Source organism: Mus musculus, chromosome 3, assembly GCF_000001635.26.
Source record: "Mus musculus strain C57BL/6J chromosome 3, GRCm38.p6 C57BL/6J".
In the NCBI taxonomy this organism is placed as follows: Eukaryota; Metazoa; Chordata; class Mammalia; order Rodentia; family Muridae; genus Mus; species Mus musculus.
The window spans coordinates 80,863,428-80,889,750 of NC_000069.6; the positions used below are offsets into that span (position 1 = coordinate 80,863,428).

At 38.3% G+C, this 26,323-nt stretch overlaps 1 protein-coding gene and 1 pseudogene across 14 annotated transcripts in view; one reads left to right on the plus strand and one right to left on the minus strand.

Annotated features, from left to right (window-relative positions):
• The window catches only part of Glrb (glycine receptor, beta subunit), a 70,063-nt gene that overhangs the window by 19,830 nt on the left and 23,910 nt on the right, over positions 1 to 26,323 (minus strand). For 11 of the 14 annotated variants that reach the window (XM_030252428.1, XM_030252427.1, XM_030252424.1 and 8 more), the window contains 2 exons: positions 16,199 to 16,305; positions 14,582 to 14,649 (listed from right to left, as the gene is read on the minus strand). In XM_030252428.1, the coding sequence (XP_030108288.1) occupies positions 14,582 to 14,584 (3 nt within the window). In that variant the 5' untranslated portion in view covers positions 14,585 to 14,649; positions 16,199 to 16,305. Of the gene's footprint in view, positions 1 to 14,581; positions 14,650 to 16,198; positions 16,306 to 19,963; positions 20,000 to 26,323 lie in introns of those variants that run through there. The other 3 variants (NM_001281969.2, NM_001345958.1, XM_030252429.1) reach the window with 2 other exon arrangements.
• Positions 21,665 to 23,565, plus strand: Gm18545 (predicted gene, 18545; annotated as a pseudogene).

The following is a 26,323-nucleotide window of genomic DNA, read 5'->3' on the forward strand; positions in this document are numbered from 1 at the left end:
CATGTAAGTAGATACAAAGAACTAGGTTACTTTTTATCAAAAACTAAAACTAATACCTCTCTACATGGTATAAATATATATGACTTACATATGTATAAATATTTAAATCAGCTGTAAACAGGGATTCCAGAGGGAAAAATAAAAGCAGGAATCATACTCTTCTTATCATTTTCTTTTTGTATTCAGATCCTGTTCAGTATCCAGAGGAGGTAAGACACTGAATAACTGTGCACTTTCCTGGCCACAGCCAAGAAACTACCGTGCAGCCTACGCATCTCCATCAGCAAGCTGCACTGAATATAGGAAAAACAGCAACACACTGACATAATAGGTGTGTCCATTTCTTATAAATGACTACTGTATAGTCTACAAGTCTACTGAACTATCACTGTGCTCCACATCAATATGAATTAACATATCATATAAAAGTAAAAATGATTTTAAAATTCAACATATAAACTGCCTTGCATATTATACACAGACCATAGAAGTTCCAAGTTAAGTCAGTTAAGGATTATCTGAGCACACTCCTGTGTGCATGCTCCTGAACACTGACTTTGCAGTACCAGCATCGAGAAGACACATTCTTAATCAAATGAACTTGGACCCAGATGGAGTAAAAGAGTCTTTTCATTCAGAATACAAAACTGGCAGTGCACAGCTAAGTCAATATACTGCATTAGCACACAGGCACATCTGCAAATGTGAGCACATGTGCACACACACAAGCACACTCATGCACACTCACATACACATGTACACACACACAAGCACCCTCGTGCATGCTTACATACACACATGTACACACACATACATACATTATTCTAAAGGAGGTAAAGTGATTATTTACTAACAACCAACTCCAAGTTTCCAGGAGACACAAAGTCTGGCAAACCTTTGTATCTACTCCACAGTTATCTATAACTTCCCTTCAGGAGTAATACGCCTTATGCTAAGTCAGTTTCTCAGAAAATTTTGATCATTGTACTTTGCATAAGCACATGGTAGTATTCAACTTGAGATCATAGTGAGCATTCGCTAGGATTACATTTTGAATTGTTAACCATCCCTGTCCCTGATATGATCTACCCTAATCATTGATATTATAAAGTTTCATAGTCAAAGATGATTTTAATTATCTTCTTTAAGTACTGTGCTTTGCTGAAGGACACCATCACATAATTCTATATTTAAACTATATTCTTATAGACTACTCATTCTTTTTTTTCCAATTTTTATTAGGTATTTACTTCATTTACATTTCAAATGCTATCCCGAAAGTCCCTACACCCCTGCTCCCCTATCCACCCACTCCCATTTCTTGGCCCTGGTGTTTCCCCTGTACTGAGGCATATAAAATTTGCAAGACCGATGGGCCTTTCTTCCCAATGATGGCCAACTAAGCCATCTTCTGCTACATATGCAGCTAGAGGTATGAGCTCTGGGGGGTACTGATTAGTTCATATTGTTGTTCCACCTATAGGGTTGCAGATCCCTTCAGCTTCTTGGGTACTTTCTCTAGCTCCTCCATTGGGGACCCTGTGTTCCATCCAATAGCTGACTGTGAGCATCCACTTCTGTGTTTGCCAGGCACTGGGATAGCCTCACAAGAGACAGCTATATCAGGGTCCTTTCAGCAAAATCTTGCTAGCATATGCAATAGTGTCTGTGTTTGGTGGCTGATTATGGTATAGATCCCCGGGTGGGGCAGTCTCTGAATGGTCCATCCTTTCATCTCAGCTCCAAACTTTTAGACAACTCATTCTTAACAAGGATCGATATAAGAAATGCTACAGTTCCATGTGCAGTCAATGATACTACTATGAAACCACCCCAGATGGAGTCTTCTCTTCATTAGTGGTTCCTTTGTTTATTAATAAAGAACAGTCACATCATTTTGTAGTTATTTTCTTCTGCAGAAAGCATATTTAGTGTGGGCATAATACAAAATACATCTAATCATCAGAGATTTTAAAAGCTTCCTTTTACTGGAAAATCATACTTAAGTGTCTCATTTTGTTTTGCTTTTGTCGGGAGACTAGGGAACTTAGAGATATCTGGGAGCCAACCACACTCACAGTTTAACTCATTTCCTTGGTACAGTTACTATGGCATGACATATTCAATCGGACTTTAATTATTTTCCTCTATATTTCTAGAAGTAGGTATGAATGAAAAATAAATAAAATGACAGAGAATCCATCATTATCTTCTGTGCATGGCTCTTAGAAATTCCCTATCACATTTCCAGATTAAGGATACTGTATTTTACTTTCATACTAGATTGTCTTGTCTTAGTAGGCTAGTATATATACATACAGAGATGGAAATATTAAAAACTCATTAGCATTCTTTACACTAAACCAATTACCTTGTGGAATATGTCTGCCAATTTGCTTACCGTTAATTAATTTTATGGATACTATATCAATATTTCATAATAACATTCAAGATGATATCTGGGAGGGATTAAAGCAATGCTAGCCTTTAATTAACTTCAGCTTACTTTGCATAATTATAGGTTAAGCTGTTCTAATATTTTGGGTTGAAGTCCAGAAGATTTGTTATATATTATATTAAAATTTCCACACCCCAACTGGTACTACTGGAAACACTTTATGTTCTACCAATTTCCAAAACTATATGGCTAACTTATGCAAAATTAACCTTTTACAGAATAATTAAATTTTAAAAAGTGTTCCTCCATGTTATTTTTTTTTACTTCTTTGCAAATGTTTAATCTATGATTCTACCCAATTCAAGATATATTCATGATACTTATTAGCACACTAAGTTCAAAGCATATTTTATCAGTGGACACTGGCAAAAGACAGAGAAAATTCATACAAAGCATCAGGACCCTTATAAAAGCACAGCCATCCAAAGGGAAAATGAACAATGGTGTGATGCTGTCTCTACCCAAATGACTTTTCAAAAATTACACTAATCTGGAATCAGAAGGTAGCAGATGACACCCAGAAACTGACTGATAGAATCTGTGGGACAAACTGGAGACAGTTAGAGAGCAGCTAGCATATGAGACGAATGGTACTGATAAAACAGTTTCAATTTTAAAGAAAGACAGGAAGCTTTGAACAGGAGGAGAGCAAGATGCTTAAGACACCTTGACCTGCAATGGGGAGGTAGATGGAGTTCAAATGGTTGGAAGAACAGCTTAAATCACAAAAGAGCCTCAGAAATTCCAACATGACTCTCAAAACTAGATAATTCACAGAGAAGAATGTCAGAGGATAATACAAAGGACAAAGCCACATGGCATCCATGGCAACAGGGAGAGGAGGCAAGATCAAAGGAAAAAGAATCAAAGATTCAAAAGCATCACCAACACTGGATCTTCACTGCGCAGGCCTGTGCTCAGGCAGGGATCTTGGTCCATCACTGCGCAGGCCTGTGCTCAGGCAGGGATCTTGGTCCATCACTGCGCAGGCCTGTGCTCAGGCAGGGATCTTGGTCCATCACTGCGCAGGCCTGTGCTCAGGCAGGGATCTTGGTCCATCACTGCGCAGGCCTGTGCTCAGGCAGGGATCTTGGTCCATCACTGCGCAGGCCTGTGCTCAGGCAGGGATCTTGGTCCATCACTGTGCAGGCTTGTGCTCAGGCAGGGATCTTCGTCCATCACTGAGCAGGCCTGTGCTCAGGCAGGGATCTCGGACCATCACTGAGCAGGCCTGTGCTCAGGCAGGGATCTCGGACCATCACTGAGCAGGCCTGTGCTCAGGCAGGGATCTCGGACCATCACTGAGCAGACCTGTGCTCAGGCAGGGATCTCGGTCCATCACTGAGAAGGCCTGTGCTCAGGCAGGGATCTCAGTCCATCACTGAGCAGGCCTGTGCTCAGGCAGGGATCTTGAGTCCTGTACATCTTCTAAGTGGCAAAAGAATCCCTTTTCAACACCTTATCAGATTAAAGGCAAGAGGTGACTTTACAGAGACCCTCACTGCTTCCACAGCTACGAGGCTGCAGGAGAAAACATACCTCTCTCTTTGCCTGGCCTGCCATGGAGAACCAGGGACTACACTGAATACATTTATCTGAAAGGGAAATAAAACTGAGTCAGAACAGTACAGAATCCCACACAGTGGAAGTCTCATCCGAACCACAGACTGGAGTGTGACTCACCAGCTATAAGAAAATGAACAACAGCAAGTACATCAAAGGCAGTCTACATGTTCTAGTCAAGTAGCATTATACAGACAGTGTGCATCTATGACTATGCAAGGACGAAAAACTCAGCACCTGAAATCAAGACAGGTAACCACAAAGAGTCTATACATATCAGACAATAGACTTAATAAGGAAGAGTCTACATCTGTGCCCAGGCAAGAACCCCAGCTGTACACAGAGGTATAACTACAGAGACAAGCTCAGTTTAATATCAGAACTCCGGGTCAGGATCAAACAGCTCAACATAAAACCAGATATGGTGAACCTGATAGAAGACAAAGTGAGAAATAGCCTTGAATACATTGGCACAGGAGTTGACTTTCTGAACAGAACATCAATACTGCAGGCTCTAAGATCAACTATTAATAAACATGACTTCATGAAACTGAAAAGCTTTTGTAAGGCAAGAAAAACCATCAATTGGACAAAGCAGTAGCCTAAATAATGGGGAAAGATTTCTTTTATGAACTCCACATCTGATAGAAGACTAATATCCAAAATATATAAAGAACTCAAGAAACTAGATATAAAAAAATAAACCAATCCAATTTAAAACGGGGTACAGACCTAGTCCAAAATCACTCAACAAAGCAAACTAAAATTGCTGAAAAAACACTTAAAGAAGTGTTCAACATCCTTAGCCATCAGGGAAATGCAAATCGAAATTAATTTGAGATTTTATCTTATGCTTGTCAGAATGACTAAGATGAGTAATTCAAGTGACAGCTCATGTTGGTGAAGATTTTAGCAAGAGAATAGTCCTCATTTGCTGGTGGGAGTGCAAAGTTTTACAGCTACTTTGGAAATCAATATGGCAGGTCAGCAGAAAGCTGGGAATCAAACTACCTCAAGAGTCAGCAATATCATTCCTGGTCATACACTCAAAGACGTTCCATCCTACCACAAGGACACTCACTCTACTATGTTCATTGCAGCTTTATTCATAATATCCAGTAACTGGAAACAACTCATATGTGCTTCAGCAAAAGAATGGTTAAAGAACATGTAGTACAATACACAAGGGAATATTACTCAGCTTTTAAAAATGATATAATAAAATGTGCTGGCAAATGGATGGAACTATACAAAAGTCAACCTGAATTAAATAACCCAAACCCAGAAGATAAAATCATATGTATTCACTTACAAATGGAAATTAGCTAATAAGAAAATAATAAATTAGCTCCAATCCATAGACCCAGAGAAGTAAGGAAAAGGTGGAGGTGGGGAGATTAGGAGGGATGTATGAATCTCCCTGGAAGGGAAAATTAGAATAGATTTTACTGAGAGACTTGGGGCATGTGGAGACAGATGTGGGAGTCAGGTCTTGGAGCATGAGGTTGGGTGAGATAGTGCAATGAGAGATGATTTGAATTAGGGAGTATTTGAGGGATGCCATGTAAACCTAGTTCCATGGATCCTAATGAGGACTCCTTGTAGTAGGGAATACAGAGTCTCAACTAGCCATTTCTTGTCCAAGTAAGGCTTCTAGTTGAAGGACTGGGTTACATTTAAGTGAGTTGTTGGCCAAAGGGGTCCCCTAGAAATTCTCAAACAACACAGGCTGTTGCTAAGACAAACAGTTGCTTTCCACCAACCAAGAATATTGCCCTGTTGTCAAGGGCAACACCCACACAATTCACTGAATATGGAAATGTTGAACTGGTGACTACATAAAGACTTCACCCCTATCTTCTAGTCTCTTTGGTACAGGAAAGGACCCCTGAAGGCTACTGAAAAAGAAACATGAACACAAAACCTTTGACTTACAATATGTCCTGCCTACAATATGCTAGGGTAACGGTGGCACAGAACTTGTGGAGATAACCCACCAATGTCTGATTTTGCCTAAGGCCAACTCAAGGAACTCATACTAAACACTCCTTGGATAATAAAGAACCAGAGACTAGCTAGCCCAGACACCTAAGGCATAACCAAACAAGACCGATCTTTAAAAAAAAAAAAAATCAATAGAATGACTTCTAATGATATTCTGCTAGAGGCATAGGTCTTTTTCCTATGCAGTCATCATCAGAGAGGCTTCCTCTTGCAGCAGATGGGAACAGATGAAGAGACCCACAGCCAGACATTACATAGAGAGGGAGTCTAAATGGGAGGTCTTCATTGAACCCTTCTCCCACAGAGCTCAGGGAATCCTGGGGAAGAAGAGGCAGAAAGATTGTAAGAGTCAGACGAAATGGAAGACAGCAGGACATCATGGGTCTGCACCAGGTCGTCTGATTTAATATAGCTATTAGATTAGTATTTTCACAGGACTCCTGATTGTAAGAATGGGTAGGTTTCTGACTCTATCACCTACTCTTGGGACTCTTTACCTCCTGTTGGGTTGTCATGTCCAACTTCAGTATGACAGTTTTTTAATTCATCTTATTATGTTTTATTTTGTCATCTTTGGTTATCTCTTAGAAACCTGATTTTTGTCATGAAAGAGAGACAGGAAGTGGATCTGGAGAGAAGGGGAGTTGGGGAGAGACTGGGAGGAGAAGAGGGAGGGGAAACTCCATAATCAGAATATATAGTTTGAGAAAAGAATCTATTTTCGATAAAAAAAATAAAAGGAAAAAGACTTTAATTTTATAGATGGTTTTGTCCTGCCATCATTCGTCCCTCTCCTTTTTACTAGTAGGCTTTCCCACTGATCACAAGAGAATAAAAATCAGAATGTTAGAGAAGAAAGGGGCTGAAAGGAGGGGTGATAGAGGTAGGAATGGAGATGAGTACACTCAAAACGCATGTATGTATTTGAATGAAAACATGTCTGTGGGATTTGTTACCACATACAGTGAAGATACACCAGAAAAAAAAATACATTACTCCAATTAATAAGACTGATTACTATGGCATCATAGACTTGAAAATGCAAAGCTTCTGATTCAGATCTCCACTCTACATTTTAAACACTTTGACCACGAGCTAGTTTCTTAGACTTCTTAGCATGTCTCCTTTGCTTCGGAAAACTTCTTGTATCCAGTGTAATTAATTCACCATGTGCTAGACTTTGTGCACTAGTAAACATTTCTTAATGGTGCCTTACTTCTAAGAAAAAAAATGTCAACACACTGTTAACACATTTATAGCACCTCTCTACACCCTTCTTTCCTGAAGATCCACTAGGGTAAGTACAATATACTACATAAACTTCAGACTCCTTTGATGATCCATTTTTTAGGTGTTAGTATGGGTGCATATGTAGTTATGAGTGTGAGTACATGTGTACCGTGTGCATTTAGAGATCAAAGGTCAGCCAAAAGTGTCAATTCTTACAGCCATCATTCTGTGAGCAGTTTTGTTTTTGTTTATTAGCACTGTTTTCCATAGGCCTGGAGCTCATAGTAGTAGACAAGAGCTCACAGAGTAGACAAGAGTGACTGACTACTAAGCCCCAGGCATTCACCTGTCTCTACCTCCCCATGCTGGGAGGTATGCATGCAATTATGCCAAACTTTTTAAAGTTTGGATTTTGTAGATCAAACTCAGGGAATCATGCTTCTAGGGCAAGCACTTTACCAACTAAACTATCCATGGCCTACTTTATTATCTTTAGCATACATCTACGAAAATGATATTCCAATGAACAACTCCTCCCACTGGAGGTTCTTTACTTCGTTTTCTCAATCTATCTACCACTTATTACTCTTATGATTTATTTTATTTTGAACAAACATCAAAGCTACTTTTCTATTAATTATAAATTACATATTGCTGGGTTTCAGCATGAACTGCAACAAAATCAAAGTCTAAATTGTTTTATTAAAATTAAGAGTTTAGTTCAACACTCATTAAAAGATAAGAACTCATTAGTTAGTAACCTCTGGCTAATGTTTAATGCAAAACTCCAAATAATTACTAGTTATTGACATTTCAAATGCTCTCTATTAAGACAGCTATCTTTGAAATCTATTATTTTCCTTTTTAATTGCTCCATCTACAATAATTATAGTGCTAACACTTATTTTGTATTAAACAAATTTCCATCAGAAACAGGCCACTTTATCCATGAGGAATGACTTAATTGTTTATTAAGTACTTGGTGACAAATTCTACTCATTGTTCATTCAAAGGAACTCTCTATTAGTCATTATTTGCAAAATGGATGTTCTCCAAATTTTCAGTACCAATTAAAACTCAAATTAAACTGTTTCTCCAAAGCAATAAAACACTTCACAATGAGACACTATAGCTAGTTATGTTCCATCAGTGGTATTTTAATAGGAAGAATTATTTATTGTTATTTCACAAACTCATTAGGCAAAACCTTCCATGAGTCACTTTTACCTGTTTCTCATATAAGCAAGTGTTAACTCATTTGTTCTCCTTACATTGGGATAAAAAGTAAAATTAGTATGCAAGGAAATGAAAAGATCAAGTCTTGTAGCATCTGGCAGCCTTATAATTAATTTTCTGTCAATGATTGCTTAGAAACATGGCCCAAACTGATGCCAAAGATAGACTTTTTTCAGACTAGAAGTTTCCCATGAGAGGCGTTGGGTTAAGAAAATGCTAATTAGGAGTTCTTTGTTCATATTTTAATGATTTTTCTCAAAAATATCACTTTTTAAAGTACTTACTGAGTTCTATTGAACTTTTTTATTGTTACATTTATTTTTTCCAGATCTATCCTAATTGACCATTTATATTACAAGCTCTTCACTAAGGACTACTGACATCAGACTAAAAATCCCATGAGGCCAGCATTTTAATCCATTCCTATTGTAAGAGGAAGATACTTAATGTACTTTCTTTTTTTTTTTTTTCCCTAAGCAAGAGAAATGTATTGTCCACAGTTCTGGGTGGAAGTCAGATGAAGGGCTGTTCCTCAAAGTGCCATTTTGATTTGTCCTATTCACAAGGTGGAATGAGAAAACAGCTCCCTCTGGTTCCCCTCATAGGATATGAATTGCATTATGGAGGACTCCGCCTTTAGTCCCTTTTATCTCAGAAGGCCCCACATCTTAAGACTATCTATTGCATTGGTGTTTAGTTTACATGTATGGCTTTTGGAAGGAACTAAAGAGCAGAAGGATAGCAAGCAGCATCCTTCAGGGACTATGTGTTTAGAAAGTGCTCAATATAGTTCTATTAAATACAGAAGAGAGGCAAGGAAGTCTGTGAGAGTTTGAAAGGTTCTAACATTTAATGTGTTTCAAGTTTCAAACTTAATTTTCTTCCTATGCATTGAGGATGATGAAATACTAGAAAAAGAATATCAAACTTAAATTATTCTTCTCCTTCTGAATTGGCATAGGTGCTATGACCTATGTAGTTTAATGACCTCTGCTCAATGGTATAGTTGGGTAAAAGAAGTAAAAAAGGAAGCATCATGAAAAACAAAACAAATTTTCTCTTGAAACTTTAGCATACTATAAGAGGAGCTCTGACAAAGAGATACGATAATTTTCAATATTGATTTTTAAATAGATCGCTATCAATTTCTTCATAGAATTTACTTTAAAGAGCTATTTTAGGAATTACTCGGTATAAATCAAATGAGATGCTTGGTACATGTAGAGTCAGACACTATCAGATAAATCTCTTGCAGGAGTAGGAAGAGTTTTTCTTTAAGTACATATTCCTCCAGCAGGATTTAGGCTTCTGGAAGTATTATTTATAAACATTCAAGAGCCTATGTATTAGTGTCATATTTGCTCTCAGAACTAAATAAAAATGCTGTGGAAAACATTGTTCAATATTTTATAGATTTGCAGTTCAGACATCAAAATAACAAGGGTGACACTCAAGCTTTTGTTCCATGGGGCTGGTGCCTTTTACAGACTTGAGAACATCTTTCCTTTCTCCTTTTAGCTTCTGCTAGCTGCCTATATTTCTTAGGTCACAGTCCTTCCTCAAACCATTCCAATCCATCTTTCCTCTCTTAGAGTGATGATTAATGTGTCTGATCTTCCTGTGTCTTTTTTATTACCTCTCTCATGGAAACAGGTGGACAACTACAATGGACCTACCCATTCTTCTTCTTAAGATCCCAAGGTTAACAGCAGCATCTCCTTTCCCATGAATACCATCATAGCCTCTTTCCTGTGATTAGGACCTGAGTAGCACTGGTAGACAAAGAATCAGTCGATCATAGGAGAAAACCTTGAGGATTAAGACTGTGAAGAGAAGAGGATCTAGAGATATGGTTCTGAAGGCAAGGCTCTTACTGCTGTGCGTGAGGATCTGGGCTCAATCCCTAGAAGCCACATGGTCAAAGTCAAGAACCAGTACCCCCAAATGTCCTCTGGCCTCCAAAGGCATGCTGTAGAATACACACACAGAGAGGGGGGGGGAACTATTTCATCACTTCTGATTTTATACCTAAGATTTAAAAAAAAAGATGAAAAGTAAAGAAAAAATGAACAAGTACATCTAAGGGTTCAAATAAATAAATAGGTTGGAATCCAATAACAAAATATAAAGAATAAATAGTACGGTGAGTTGGATTTTTTGAAGGATGTATTTGAAAATAGATTTTAAATCTGTACATACAAGGAAAGATAAAATCATTTTAAAATAACAAAGATGAGCAATTGCAAGGAATTAGAAATAAGCCCTTTAAGCCGATCCCAGACATGATTTTCCCTTTCTTGACAAGCACAGCTGTGTTGCCCAGAATGATTTGAAGTCTATTATTAAATCAACCAAAAGGCATGCAGGAGAAAGGCATAGAAATCCCGACAGGATCATGAATTGTAGCATAGCAATAACTCAATATAATTACAAAGCATGCCTAAAGAAAGAAAACGGATTGTGTAAACAGACTTTTATTTCCATGAAAGAGCTCTAGTGTGTTTCTGATGAGACAACGTGCTCATGCGTAGACTATTACAATCACCTATGTGGCCTGATTTTCCTCCATGGGTAATGGTTCGCTTTCCATTTAAGAAAATGCACTGTCTTTAGTAAATGGGAGGGAACACATGGAAAAATCAACAACTATTAAAAGTGTGGCTGTAGAGCATATGTTCCCTAGACACTCTTCTCATTGCTTCAAGAGCTCTTGTTTTATTTGCCACAAATAGAAGCAGAGAAACTGGTGAAGAAATTAGAATCACCACTCTGTCTAGAAATTTCATATGGGAGTGGTAAATAATCATTTGATAATTTGTGTGATGTTATGATTTATGACATCAAATATCACCTATGGCATTGATAATAACACCTGATAACAGTGGTGGGTAGCAGGATGCACGGGAACCACACAGTCAGTATGTGTGTCACACAAACAGACAGTCACTGGAATTGACACAGACACAGACTATTGAGGCACGGAGTGAGACCTCAGAATGGCAGGAAAGGGTACAGGTTCCGGTTTGCAGGCATAAGAAACAACCTAGGGAAGATGGATACAGATGCAGTGCTCCCTCCACTCCACAACGAGGATTTGCAAATACATTGAGATAACTTCTAGTGTAGGCAAAAGCAGCTGAAATCAAAGTAAAGGGATGAATAAACCAGGAGGAGCCCCCCCCACACACACACACACACACAGCGCTAAGGCTGCCATGTCAATTTCACGCACTGGAGGAAAGAGTTGCCTCTCTCTTTTCAGAAGTTGTCCCACATCTGTCTACCACCTGACTAGTGGCTATTAATGTTCAATCCAGCCCTCAACTCTGTGCCTTGGATTGAGATTTGAATAAGCAACTGCCTGTCTATCCTGGAAAAGTCTAAAGTAGAGTGACATGCTGGGCTTCCGAGACATTAAGATTTGTTTTATTTCAGCAGTTTCTCACAGGGAAGACTCCTTCATTAATGAATTAAACCACGAGTGCACGTGGAAGCTGTTGCACGTTCTTTGGTGCATTGAGATGTTATATTATTTTATAAAAGCAGAAAGTCATCATCACTGAACTTTAGGATGCTTGCAAGAACACTGTCCTCTGGATTGTAGACTCTCCTGTTTGCAAAGTGCCACCCAATGGAGCATGACAGGCTCAAGTTCAAGTCTATTTGGTGATGACTTGGATAATCAACATCATGTGGTCATGAAGATGTAACCAACATACTGGTGGAGCTGATCTTTCTGCTTTCCCAACATCTTGCTTGGGAAGAGTTTTGTTTTTATTAGTGTGTTTTTAATATGCAGCCTATGACGCTATTAATCCTGACCATATATGAATGTGCACTTGAACAACTCCACATTCAGCTTGACCTTTCTGCTCACTATTTATAACAAGTAATGAAGAACTGGTCTGTCTAGCTCCATTTTCTTAAAAGGCGTCTCTATGTGTGTGTGTGTGTGTGTGTGTGTGTGTGTGTGTTAAGTGTGTGTGTGTGTCTGTTTCTGTTAAGCAACAAAATTTAGCAAATGTCCACAATGAATCTATTCAATATGGCATCCTCAAAATACATCCTCTAAAATCCTGCAGGTACTTAAGAAGTACCACATAACACTGACAGAGTAGAACAATCTACCTGAGAAATGTGGTCCAGAGTCAAATATTTGTTTCATGTCACCTGCTGAATGATGACACATTAAAAAACAAAATCAATGAAGGAAAACAGAGACCAGTTACTTAGCGACCCCAGACTTTATAGTCCTGTTTTTGGAGATGAGAAATACAGAGTCAGGAGATTTCCAAGAGAAGGACGACTCTGGAGAGCAGTGTTTAGGGTTAGCTCATGGCTGCTAAGGAAGAAATCTAATACAATAGAGGACAGACAGCAGAGACCTAGCAGACTAAACAGAAACCCTCAAAACTTCACCTCCAAGAACCCTCTCTCACTCTTGTGAAACGAAGAGCTCACATAGATAAAAATTAATAAGTTAATTAATTTTAATACTTAAAAATTAATAAGCACTACACCTTTATCCTAAGTGACAAATGGCAGGATATTTCAGAGGAGTGTTTTATTGACCTATAATGTATGTCTATGCCATTTAAGTGTGAGAGTTGGATATGATTCCTAAATCTTTTAAATAATTCTCTAAAATTCTCTCTAACTATCTATGACTATCACGTGCTCAGGAGCTTAAATATTCTGAATATACTTCTACAACAGCAAATCCATCACAATTGTTACTATAAGTATCAGAGAGTAGCACAACACATAGTTGTTTGTATTATTAAAAAATATAATAGCTCTGAAGCTAAAAACAAAGGAAAAACTACTTTAGATGACCCTTTCTGTATTCCAAGAGACTCTGTATTCTGAGATATTCTGGAAGATTATAATACTCTAGAAGTTCCACTGGCATTATAACCAAACCCTCTAGCATCACTGAAAAAAAAGTATCTCAAAAACTAAAGTAAAAATATAAAACAAAGGAAATTTTTTCTCTCACTGAAGTATTACTTCAGTATTTGGCTTATTAACAAGGGAAGACAGCACCTACTCCTCTAAAACCATGAACACACAGCAGACTTTGTTAAAGCACTTTTTAAGAAGCCAGTGAGGGTGTCAGTTACATTACTCATTGTTCAGACAATCTGAAGAAAACACATTTCTGTTTTCTTCAAGATCATGGGCACTGCTCCCTCTTCATCTTCTCTGTGCCCATTACTCTACCAGGAATTTCAGGTCTGCTTTATGAAATAAATTCTCCCCTGTGGCCATTCCAGTTCTCTCAGAATGAGCTGAAGAGAGAGAACAAAGACTCTTCCCAGAAACTTAAGACATCATCTGAAAATTTATACATCGAAAAACTAAAAGGAGAAAATGTTAGAATTCTAAGTTTCAGCTACTTCATATAGACTGGTGAATGGCTCCACAGGGGTCCTTTTTGAATGGCTTCTTGAGGGCTAGGGGATGGCTCTCTATAAAGTGTTCACCATGAAAGCAAAGATGTGACTTCAGGTCCTTAAACGACCCCACAAAAAAGCCAGACACAGTGGTCCATATCTATAATCCCAGGGCTGGGAAGGCAGAGGTGGAAGCATCCCAGGGCTCTCTGCTCAGCCAGTCTAGCTTGCTCTCTGTCTTTCTCTCTGTCTCTGTCTCTCTGTGTCTTTCTACGACTCTCTGTCTCTGTCTCTGTCTCTGTCTCTGTCTCTGTCTCTCTCTCTCTCTCTCTCTCTCTCTCTCTCTCTCTCTCTCTCACACACACACACACATACACACACATGGGGCGAGGGTGGAGAGAGAGAGAGAGAGTGAATTAGCTTAAAAACCTAAGTCCTTCTCCCAGATGGAATACAAACAGTTTTTCAGGGTGAATTCATATTTCCTCAGCCTAAATGTTCCAAGGCTGAATTGAATTGTAAAATTACACAGGTGTTGAAAGCTCTGGTTTAACACAACTTGGGAATTTGTAGTTTTCCATGCTAGATTGAATGTATTTCTCTCCACCGTCACTCCTTGGTTTTCAGTCTTGATGGTTTACACTGTCCTCTGACTTAAAGTTTGGAAATCATAAGTATGAAATTATTATCTTACCATTGTTGTCTCTTGAATGGATCCAAAACTATTAATAAAAATGTTGACTACTACATCAACAGGAATGCCTATGAAAAAAATTAAGGATAGGTTTAGAGGCTGCAAAACCCTTGATCAGAATTGTTATAATAGGATTTTAATATTTAACCTTTGTATTTTTAAAATGTACATTTAGATGCAAAAATCTTTGTTCTTAATATAACATGCTCACAATTGCTGTTGATTTCATTATCCAAGCAGAAATCTTATTAGAAATAAATCCTAACTTCAGTTATATTCAGTGGTGTACATTACTCAGAAATATTTCTGTTTTAAGTTGTATAAACTCTGGAATATATGTTTTAATTGCCAACTGCATAATTTAATGGGTCTACTTACTAAAGAGCTTCATAAAACTCACTTTTAAAATAGTTTTATTTTTTGCCATTTCTAATCATTTCAAATCTTTAAATGAATTGCTATAGCAGTATTCAATAGCTTTTACTGATAATTACTATATTTCCATTTTATGTCATGAAAGCACAAAGCTAATCAGACTTATAATAGAGCCTTTATAAAGATTTCTGTCTGACCTGTTGGAAAATAACTTGAAAGTTCATGGAGTGAGAACTGAGGTATAGTGTTGCAATTTTCTTTCTTTTCTGACTCATTGTGCCTATCAAAGGGAACATGTGAATTTCGCCTTTAGCCTCCTAAGCACTGCTGATGAGAAACAGGTGTGAACCAACGCATGCTAGGCATGTGACAACCCAGACTGTGACTGCTGCGGCTGTGGAGAGGGACTGAATAGGCTCTGGTAATGAACACAATCCCTGTTTTTACAACATCGCTGTAGAACTCTAGTTGACTAGAAGCAGCTGCAAGACCTTTTTTTTTTCTCTCTCTCTCTCTCCTCTGCAAAGGCAGAAAAAAATTCGAGCCTTATAATTCTAATCTTCTGTACATTAAAGTCTGTCCCTTCCAAACAGTAACGATCACCGCCTTCCAGAGAACAACAATGCAATCTGGTCATAAAGGGTTTTTATTTTAACCATGGCTTTATTTTTCCTTAAAACTTGTGACAAGTGGGAATATTTTGCTGATGTAATAACTTTTATTCTGGAACTTTTTTATTTATAAAGTTAACATGTTTTTAAAACAAGTTGGCTGCCTTTCTTCAGCAAAATAACATAGGTTATTTTTTATAAATATGAAATACTAATAACAGAGAGAATTTATATACATTCGAATTGGTCATTTTCCCTGAGTAAATGGTTGGTCTACAAATTATTAACTGTTATGTCTATTATTGAATACCACATCAATGTTCAGAGCCTAAACTTTAAATCACTAAGATTAGGGACACAGAGTTCTTAGAAAATCGATCTCAGAGACCAGCCTATTAATTCACAGAATATACTTTTTCACTATTTTCAACTGGTAACTATATAACACTATTAGAATTAATATTTTTCTTAATAACAAAAAATGTATTTTAAACATTAAATAGCTCTTTCCCTAAGCACATTTCAGGACAGTTAAGTGTTAACTTGAAATCCTATCCTTTTGCACATTAGAAACAGTATTATATAGGTATGAAGACTGGAGGGAATTTGTGGGAACAGAGGGACAACGAACCTTTGAAGTTTGGTCTGATCCTGGGATCATAACTGACCAGCAGCCTGTTCAAGATATTGCTGGTGGAGTTGGGGGGCACACGGGCCAGGTCCTCGGGTGACTGCTGACTAAAGGAGAAGAAAAAAAAAAAACAATAAGAAGACAGTAAGTTTTAGGAAATAGCAATCAACAGAAAGCAGTCATTTTTTTCAGGAGAACTGGCTTGGCTCCCTTAAGACAAATACCCAACTCCACCAAGACTTTTCCTAGTAGAAGTAAATAAACAGTTGCAAACACTGTCAGAGGCAGGGTGATCTGTTTACAAATAAAAACAAGTGTATCCTAGCAAGTTAACTTTGCTAACTGCATAAAACAGTATTGTTAAAAACACTGTCCAAGTTTCCTATGATTTAGTAAAACTAGGCAGACCTTTCATGTGTCCTCAAGCAAGACAATCTACAGTCAAATGTGCACAAGTCAGTGAGATAGCAAAGAACAGGTTGGTTTGTTTGTTTGTTTGGTTGGTTGGTGGTTTTGTTTGGTTTGATGAACAATGGATATAATTTACTTGAAGAAGCAGAGTAGAATGTAAGTGTTGTGAGATAACATGTCCAGAGAGACAGTTAAGGATCCATAAGATAATCAGACTATTTATAAAATGTTATTCTTAAGAAACAATGACATTTTCACTTCAAATTAAAAAATGGCTACCCATGGTAGATATGGCTTAAACATAGTCTTGCTACTAACAGATCAATGACACAAACAAATCACCAACAAAAGTACTACTACATATTTTCTGTATATATTTGTCATAAGCTCTTTATTTAGAAGAGAGCAGGCTACCATGTTTTTCTCTTTTGCTGTTGGCTAATTACTATATATGCCACCTTGCTATTACTTCTGAATAGTGAGACATGACTAAATTGACAGCTTAACAGCACATTTTATAAATGTTATGTTGTTTCTGTTTGTTTTGTTGTACCACCCTTGATGTTTTATCAGACAATCATTTCAAACCAATAACAAACAGAAAACACACATATGACCAAAACCTCCATAATGACTCCAAGAAAGATTAAAAGGAGACAACATCTGGTATCATCTAATATGTACTAATGTGGTGATAAATGACATTAATTTCTGTGAAGCAAACTTTAATGGAATTGGCTTGACTTTTGATCACAACTAAATTACGTCCTAGTCGTCTCCGCTCTAATACAAGGAGGCCACTAGAGGAGAAACTTAAGACAGCACAAGTTTATGGAAGAGCTAGCCCAGCTATGAATTGCTACAAGGAATCTTTTCAGATAGAAATCATTCTGAGTGCAACATATTAAACAACAGATGAAAACCAATTAATTAAATTTCCCAAAGCACAGGAGATTGCATAGATTCTTTTAAAATTGCTTCTCATGGCCTTTATCAACTGCAATATCACACCTCTAGGGATCTTGGCACGGGTAATGAGATTTTCTATTTCGCTGCTGGTAAAATTGTAATCTCCCTAGAGCCAGTTGTCATCACTTCTCACAAGATCAGACACTCTAAGGAGAATGAAGGGATGAGGATAAATTGGATATTAGGATGCAAATTAGTGTTCAATCCTATCTATCGATTTTCTCCTTCAAGGAGGGAAAATGGAATTAATTATGAAATATACTTTTATTGAATCAATTAAGGGCTGCTATTATTGTGTCTCTTGATATAAAATCTTTTACAATTACATTCTTCCAAAGAAAAAAAGAGTATAAAGACAATTACCTCTAATTGTATAGTTTGGAACTTTCAGGACATTTCATTTGTTTCCTCCATCATAAACTGTGTCTATCAAAGTGTGTCCTGCCTCTGTCCACTTACACAGGATCAGCCCGATACATTCAACATTGCAAGTCCTCCTTATAATTGTATCTTTCTAAACCTAATTTGCTTTAAAATTACCTTAACCTTCATCTCGATTCAAAAATTTGCCTAAACCATGCAATCATATTCCAGGCAATACACACAAATAAATGAATTATTTGAGGACAATTGTGTAGCTTTCCTCCAGTCTATTTATAGAGTAACAACTTGATACAAAACACAACCTATGATTACCAAGGGAATCATGGCTTCTAACCTGGAGTGCCCTGTTCTAAACACACATAGGATTCAGTACTTTCTACCTGCCCTGACTGGCTCAGGTCAATTCTGAAGTATGGATTGGGTAGTAGAGGACTGATTCACTTATCCATTTCAACTGATAAACATGCTGTTACTTGATTAAAGAGAAAACCTATCTATCTAAGCAGAAGGGTATGTTTCAGGTGTGTGTGTGTGTGTGTGTGTGTGTGTGTGTGTGTTTGAGAGAGAGAGAGAGAGAGAGAGAGAGAGAGAGAGAGAGAGAGAGAGATTGATTAAAAATTGGTGATGAATGGGGAAAGTTGATGGATAAGGGAATTTGGTAGTTTATCAGCAGCTCCAAAAAGTAATAATGATAATAATAATGAAAACATTAGAACAGTGTATAAATAAATACTTAAAATGTAAAGTCTGGCCCTTCTACAAGTTGACTTCTCATCCCATGGGAAACTCTAGATGGTGTAAATAAAATATTATCTACCTTCTCATTACAACTCTCAAAGCTAAAGGACAGCATTTGACGTTAGTATTGTACATGCTCAGACTTTAAACTACAGAATCAAGGGGAGCGTCTCTCCATAAGACATACTAAAGTTTCCAACCAATCCGGACAAGGATGTTAGTTTTATAATGAGTAAATAAATAGCCCAAAACTAGGCACTGTGGCTCACACTTGCAATCCCAGCACCTAGGAGACTGAGGTCCAAGGATCTGAGTTTGAAGCCAGTGTGAGGACCAAAGTCCCAAGTCAGTATAGGCTATAGATCCTGTTCTCAACAAAAAACAAAGAAAGAAAAAAAGAAACAAAAACAATATGGACTAGTCACTAGCCACCTACCCGTGTTGCTTTCTTTGTAAGAGACACAGAAACAGAGCCAGGAAAATAAACTTCTCAGTATCAGGTTACCTTCCCATAACTTTGTTGTGTAAGGAGAAGGCAAGAGGAACCTCCTTACCATGCCAACTGCCGAAAGCTGGAAATGACTTCTCTACACTGATTGCTTCAAAGGTAAACCATGGCTCAGAGCTTTGGCTTGTTTGTGTGGATTTAGCCTGCATGGCAGCACTGTGATGGGCTCACTGGTCCAACACCCTGCAACAGTGTCTGTGTCCACCATCCAGGCTCAGTATTCCTATGCTGCTGCATCCAAGGTTCTATTGATCTTACTAATTATTGGTCTCAGTCCCTACAAAATATGAGAATTACCTTCTTCTGAGCTTTATTAGCGCCACATTGGAGCTATTCCCAAAGCCTTTTAATTCCCCTTAGAGTCAGAACAAACTGTTGTATTTTAACAAATAGAATCCGTATCCATTGAAAAACATCACTCAAAAGTCAACTAAACACACACACACACACACACACACACACACACACACGCGCGCGCGCGCGCGCGCGCGCGCGCGCGCGCACGCGTATCAGGGAATAGACCAAATTTTTTCAGCCTTTTTTCCCATTATTTGTTTCGGTAAAACTTGGCCTGAATATTTAATAAAGAGCTCATTTTTCCTATGTTAGAAGTTTATGTTAAAATTCATACAAAATGTAAAGAAATCATCATGTAGTTTATATTCATAGGCATGAAGTCTGGTTTTTTTAAACCCACATAAAAACAGTATCATTTGTGTACCTTACCAATATTAAAATTACATAAAAATACTTACTATTAATTTGGGGGAGGATTAGATGGCTGCAGCTGCTTTCTCTATAAAACAAGGTACAATGTGCACACAGAATATTTGATTGTTTATATAATCACACACATAATTTGCAAAGTGTGATATTAGTGATTTTAAGTGAAACCTAATTCGACTAACTGCTTCAGTAGTCGAATGTTCATATTTTGAATGGTTTAGCCATTTGAATATTTTCGCTCAGTCTATTAACAGTTCCAACGTATTATGAAATAAGATTCACTTCTTAGCTTTATGATATTAAGAAAATAACTCACTCAGCCGAAGTAATCAAATGAGCGGGGAAATTCTGTCTTATATAACAAGCCTTTTTACCATCATTCTTGCATTGTTCACTTGTCTAAGCTTGAACCAAAGTCATTACTAACATGGGAAGTTATGTAAAGAATGTGTCAGGCTATATGGCTGCATGATGTAACGCTTTCCAGCACTCAAAGAAAAACACAGAAATCTCTTTCTAAACAGAGGTTTCACTTTCCATTAAATGTAGAATAATCTTATCATCATATGACAACTCTGGCACTGATTATTCTAAAACGATCTGCATGGGCCCATTGCCTCAGTTTTCCTCTAACCGTAATTCTATGTCTAAGGGAATACCTCCTCTTTTTTTTCAGTGTAAAAGAAAAAAAAAATGCAACAACCACAGTCATGGGGTTTCTCAGGCTGAAAGCATTGTCCGAATGAGAGACCTGGGGCCAATGCTGCTCTGTACATGACCTAACTCAAGCACAAAGCCAAGAAGCCAGCAGGGGAAGGCATAGACTGTGGTGTTTCTACTCTTTGTTGGGTGGGATGTTGAAAATCTGATAAAATAAAGCTATATACTTCTGAAAATGGTACACAAGGATGCTGTGCATTGGTGGAGCATAGGGCGAGATGGGGATAGAACAGCAAACGGGAAGAAGATGGAATAAAGTAGAACATCCAACTACTGAGGTCTTAGGGATACTCAGGCTCAAGATGAGGATATTTGGCTCTATGGGGATGGCTGACACAGTGGTGCTGTGCACAGGATGCAGTTGAACCTAGAAGCCAGGTGGCCACCCTGGATATAAAAGTGAAGTTGTGGTGAGAGGGCCACAGGAGAGTGACCCTCCCTACCCTGCTGTGTTCCTTTGATCTTCCCAGAGCAATCTAAAGAGCTTCCCTTATCTTCACACTGCTCTGTGACTAGTGCACCAAGAGCAAGGATGGCTTCACCCCCCAGGATTCAGATGGGAGCTTCAGTATAGCAATGCATGCGAGCAGTGCATCTGTACCTTCTTCTTCGGGACCCTAGGAGAAAGCTGGGGAAAGAATCACAAATTCAGTCCATAGCATTTCATGTTTGCAGGCATGGTGATGACCTTGTCAGAGGTTGAGACCTGGCCTCAGCACAGAGGCCATGACAAAATGATATCAATACAAAGTTCTTTACCAAGAATCACTGTACACTTGGATCTTGTATTGATTACTGCTATGTTGCTGTGATAAAACACCAGGACCAAGGCAGCTTATAGAAGAAAGTTTATTTTGGCTTATGGTTCCAGAGAGATGGCGAGGAGGCATAGCAGCTACTGGCATGGCAGCAGGAACAGGAGGCTGAGAGATCATATTAGGAAGGAGACGCTTTAAACTGTTAAACCCAGTGATGTACTTTCCCCAGAATGGCTGCCTCTCCCCATAACCTCTCCAAACACTGTCACCAGCTGGGGACCAAGGGTTCAAGTGCCTGAACCTATAAATGCATTTCTCATTAAAACTGTTGCACATCAACATCGTGTTTAAGCAACTGGAGAAATGACCTCAAGCTCAAAATTAAAGGACAAACCTTTAGGTATTTAAGAGAGTGTTTAATGTTTACTTAGAACTGCTATGAAGCTAGGAAACTCAGGGGTTAAGAAATTTACAAGTGCCAGAGACTTAAATGAAAAGCACCCACAGCTGGTATTTGTTAATGGAAAAGGCTTGGGCCTTACAGAGAGATGTCTCATACAGTTAGAGAACAGCTGGGAAAATTTCATCCAGTTGCTGAAAGACTTACTGACAGCATTTCTCTGTACCTAGGAACCACTGAAAAGCAAGCTTCACAACTTCACAGTGATGACCTTTCTATGGGGACTGTGTCAGGTCAGAAACATGATAATCAGTCAGTAAATCTCTTGACATCATGCTCATCAGCTTTAGTCAGAGAAAGAAAGCATGGACCAGCTGTAATCAGTTGGGCTCACTGGCTTTGATGGTGTGGAATAATCTATTGGCAAAATGAACTTCTGGCATCTTTAAACCAGACAATCGATATCATAAACTGTCAACATCTCATTGATATTCTGAGCCATGTGAAGGAAATAACTAGCACTGGGCATAAAATTGCTAAATATTTTTGAAGTTCTAGGACCAATGGTGTTCGTAATCTCCAAATATTTTCATCCAAAATATTGAAAAAAATATATATGCATTAAGAATAAATGATTTTAAAAGAACATCAGAGGCCTACTTTTGAACAGTATGCCAAGGTGGAAGGGACTGCACAAAATAAGGCTCTGATCATTGCTCATCTCAGAAGCACTGTTCCTGTTCAGTTGTTACTAGCGGATTCCATTGAGTAATTTAGAAATTAGGACTAGGAAGTTAGAATGTGTTGAACCACGTGAATAGCACACTTATGAAGGGTCTTCAAACGATAGTGAGTATGAAGGTCTTCTGAGACATCGGTGCACTAAGACATGCTAAGGAAGTACCTATCAACCCACATACCACAATACCCTTATCAACGTCACACTCTGAAAACACAGCTATAAAATGACATATACCCACATGCAAGACTTCTCCATGAAGAAGAAACAAATGCAGATAGTTTGCTAAGCATAAGAACTAAAAGCTTAAGAACTCAGAATGGCCAGAAAGGTGGTTCAGAGAGCGGAGTTGCCTCTCAAGTCTACTGACATTAGTTTAATCCCTGGAATCAAAACACAGGTGGAAGAGAACCTATTTGACGAAATTGTCCTCTGTCTTCTGCACGACCTGACTGACATGCACACACACACACACACACACACACAGGTTAGGAGTGAGCACACATAATAATGAAGAACAAAACTTTTAATGAAAAATGGAGAGTCTTCAGTAGGAATTTCCCATTTCCTGAATCAAATGATACTAATCTTTCCCCTACAAGGATGGTGATCAAGAAATATTTGCACAAATATGCAGGATAAAAATATGGTCTAGAAGCATAAAAAATGTTTCAAGGACACAAAAGGATGAGCTGACACAACAGCTTTCAGACATTCTTTTCTTCAGAACAAATCCAAGGCAGCCCTTTGAATCTGGGAGATAATTCAGCCCCTGGCAGGCAGCTACTCTATCTCCCTGCGAACTTCATGATTAAATGCTCATAGCTATTGTTATCTAGATAGCCAACATGATTAGTCATACTATTTGGTCACCAACTAAAAATTGAAGAAACCCTGCCTATGAGAAAATAATGTTTCTATCTAATTTTTTATGAATGACCTCAAGGGACCTCTAAGGAACCCTTGGCTTAGCCTATGCATCAGGTTCCTTCCCTTGTGGAAACCTCGCAGCTAGTTGAGGTCCTCCTGCAACTCAGACTTCTGAGAAATCCTGCACAGTGTGACTAGCAATATGAGAGAAATATTCTTAGGTCATAGTTCTTATCCTAGCACAGGACATACTCAGCAGGAAATTCTCAGTTCAGCATCTCTTTCTGGAACCAAAGAATTAGATGAGGTATCTAGTGCCTAATTTTTTCAGTGAGACCTGACATCCTGGTTCTCTCTATCTTGGAAAATTGTTGGGGCTCTGCATAGGGCAGCTTCTTGTCCGATACAGAGGGCATAGTATTAATTTAACTAGCATGCAGACTTGCCATAACCCAGAGGAATACAGACTTAGCCTTGCTCTCAGCAGGGAACAGCTGAACCATGCGTTTAACCACACTGTAACTTCTGGAGTTCCCAGAGAGATTTTAAGTCCTTTGCCTCAGAGCACTGATGTGAACCAGTATTCCTAAGTCAATAAAAGTTTCAGAGGACAAAATGGTCATTTGAACAAGAGTCAGGACTAAACAGAAGACCTTCCCTAACTCAACTCAGAGCAAGCAAATAAAACCACCACGTGTTCAATTCTCACCAAGGTAGGAAGGACCCAGGTGCAGCTTTTCAACTTTTCTAAAAGCCAAGGGACTAGCTTCTGGTCTGCCTATCACAGAAGACAAAGAGGACATAACATACCTCCTCCATACTTGGGAACCATTGAGAAAAAACCACCATGGATTTGTTCTATGGTGAAAGTTTTATAACCTGCAGAACAGTGGACAGGCTGATCGACCAAGTTCCTCTCTTGCATGAAGTCAGTACACCAAGCAGGGATAAAAGGAGGTATTTTCTACTATATAGATACCAACATGGATTCATGACATCCATTAAGAAGAACATGATAAAATTCCTTGAACAAATGCTATCAAAATAGACATATATCAATTATCTGATAGAGAAAAATGACAAAATAAGCCAAAGGTTAGCAAAAAATGAAATAAAGAATGAAAACTTTAAAAAAATTTAAAAAAGAATGAAAAATTAAAAAACAATGCTTTGAGTATATAATAAAATGGACATATCTTTAGCATAATAAAGAAATAAAAGACAAAAAATAAAGTCAGACATGAGAGAAGAGACATTACAAGTGATGGCAAGGCAGGGAGGAAGCTGATAAGAGATGATGAACCACTAGATGCCCATAGGTGGATTAACTCTGAATGAGTAGTAAAATTCTAGACACAGCCAACATTCTGACTTTCTCATGAAGAAGTAAAAATCTGAACAGATCTTTAATGAGCAAAGAAAATGAATTTGTTTTAAAATGCCCAGGAAGAGAAGACGTCACTGGCAAATTCTACTGAACAGCTAAAAAACAAATTCAAGCCAGCACTTGTCAAAATCTGCCCAAACACTTAAAGGGGGAGCACCCCCAAGGACTTTATGAGGACAGCATGACCCTGATATTAAAGCCAGACAATACGCCATAAAAAACTATACCCCGTGTTCCTCATAAGCAAGAATCCTTCACAAAGCCTAGGAAAACACATACAACAGCACCTTCAATGGCCACATGCCACAATCAAGTGGGGCTTATCTCCAAGTTCAAGGATAGCTCAGCCTTTGCAAATTAGTGTTATACCTCACTCACAATAACGGAAATATAGATAAAATCCATGTGATCATATCAATAGGTGCATAAAAATCATCTGATATAATTGATCATTCCTGCTGGATTAAAAATATTCAAGAAAGTAGAGATGGAAGGAAAATCATTTCTGTGTAATATAGGCCATAGATCTGTGGGCCTCAAGATTCCTAATACTCTTTAATACAGTTCTTCATGCTGTGGTGACCCCCCTCATCTTCATTGCTACTTAATAACTGTAATTTTGCTGTTTTAAACTATAATGTAAATATCTGATATGCAGGCTATTTAATATGTGACTCTTGACCCATAGTGGTCATGACACAGAATATGAGGACCACTGCCATAGATTAAAAAGTCCACATCTAACACTGTTGTGTTTATAAAAAGATAAAGAAAGGGGGGTTCTGTTCAATGGAGGTGTGGTGAGTTATGGTGGAAGGTGCATGCCTTGGTGGTCCCATGCTGAGGCATCCCTTCCCCCTGAGGGATCAGCCACACGATGGTATAGTATAGAATACAGTTTATTTAGGGCATGGGGAAGGGAGTCAAGAGGCAGAGAAAGGGAGGGAGAGAGAGAGAGTAGAGAAGTAGAGAAGTAGAGAAGTAGAGGCCAGCCATGTGCATGGAGGAGGGGGTAATAGAGAGGGGAGAAGTGGGCAGAGAAAGAGCAAAAGAGCAAGAGAGGGGCAAGAGAGTGAGGAGGGGGCAAGCAGCCCCTTTTATAGTGAGTCAGGCATACTTGGCTATTGCCAGGTAACTGTGGGGCAGAGCTTAGACAGGATGCTAACAAACACCACATTCCAGAGTGAAAAACTAGAAGCTGTTACACTAAGATCAAGAACAAAGATGCTGTCTCTTTCTACATCTACTCAACACATACCAGAAGTCTTAACCAGTTGTCTGATGAGAAAAACGCATCAAATTGCATAAGTACATGCCTCTGTTTGCTGTAATATGGTTTTATCTGTAGAATTCCTTAGCATCCATACACTGTCAGACACTTGTGCAAGCATCCTATTAGAACTGAAAAAGTATCACTGCAGGAAACAGTATTAACTGAAAAAAACCATAAATATACTGTGCAATGGAAATTTGGGTAATTATCCCATTTACAACAGCATAAAAAAAGAATTCCAT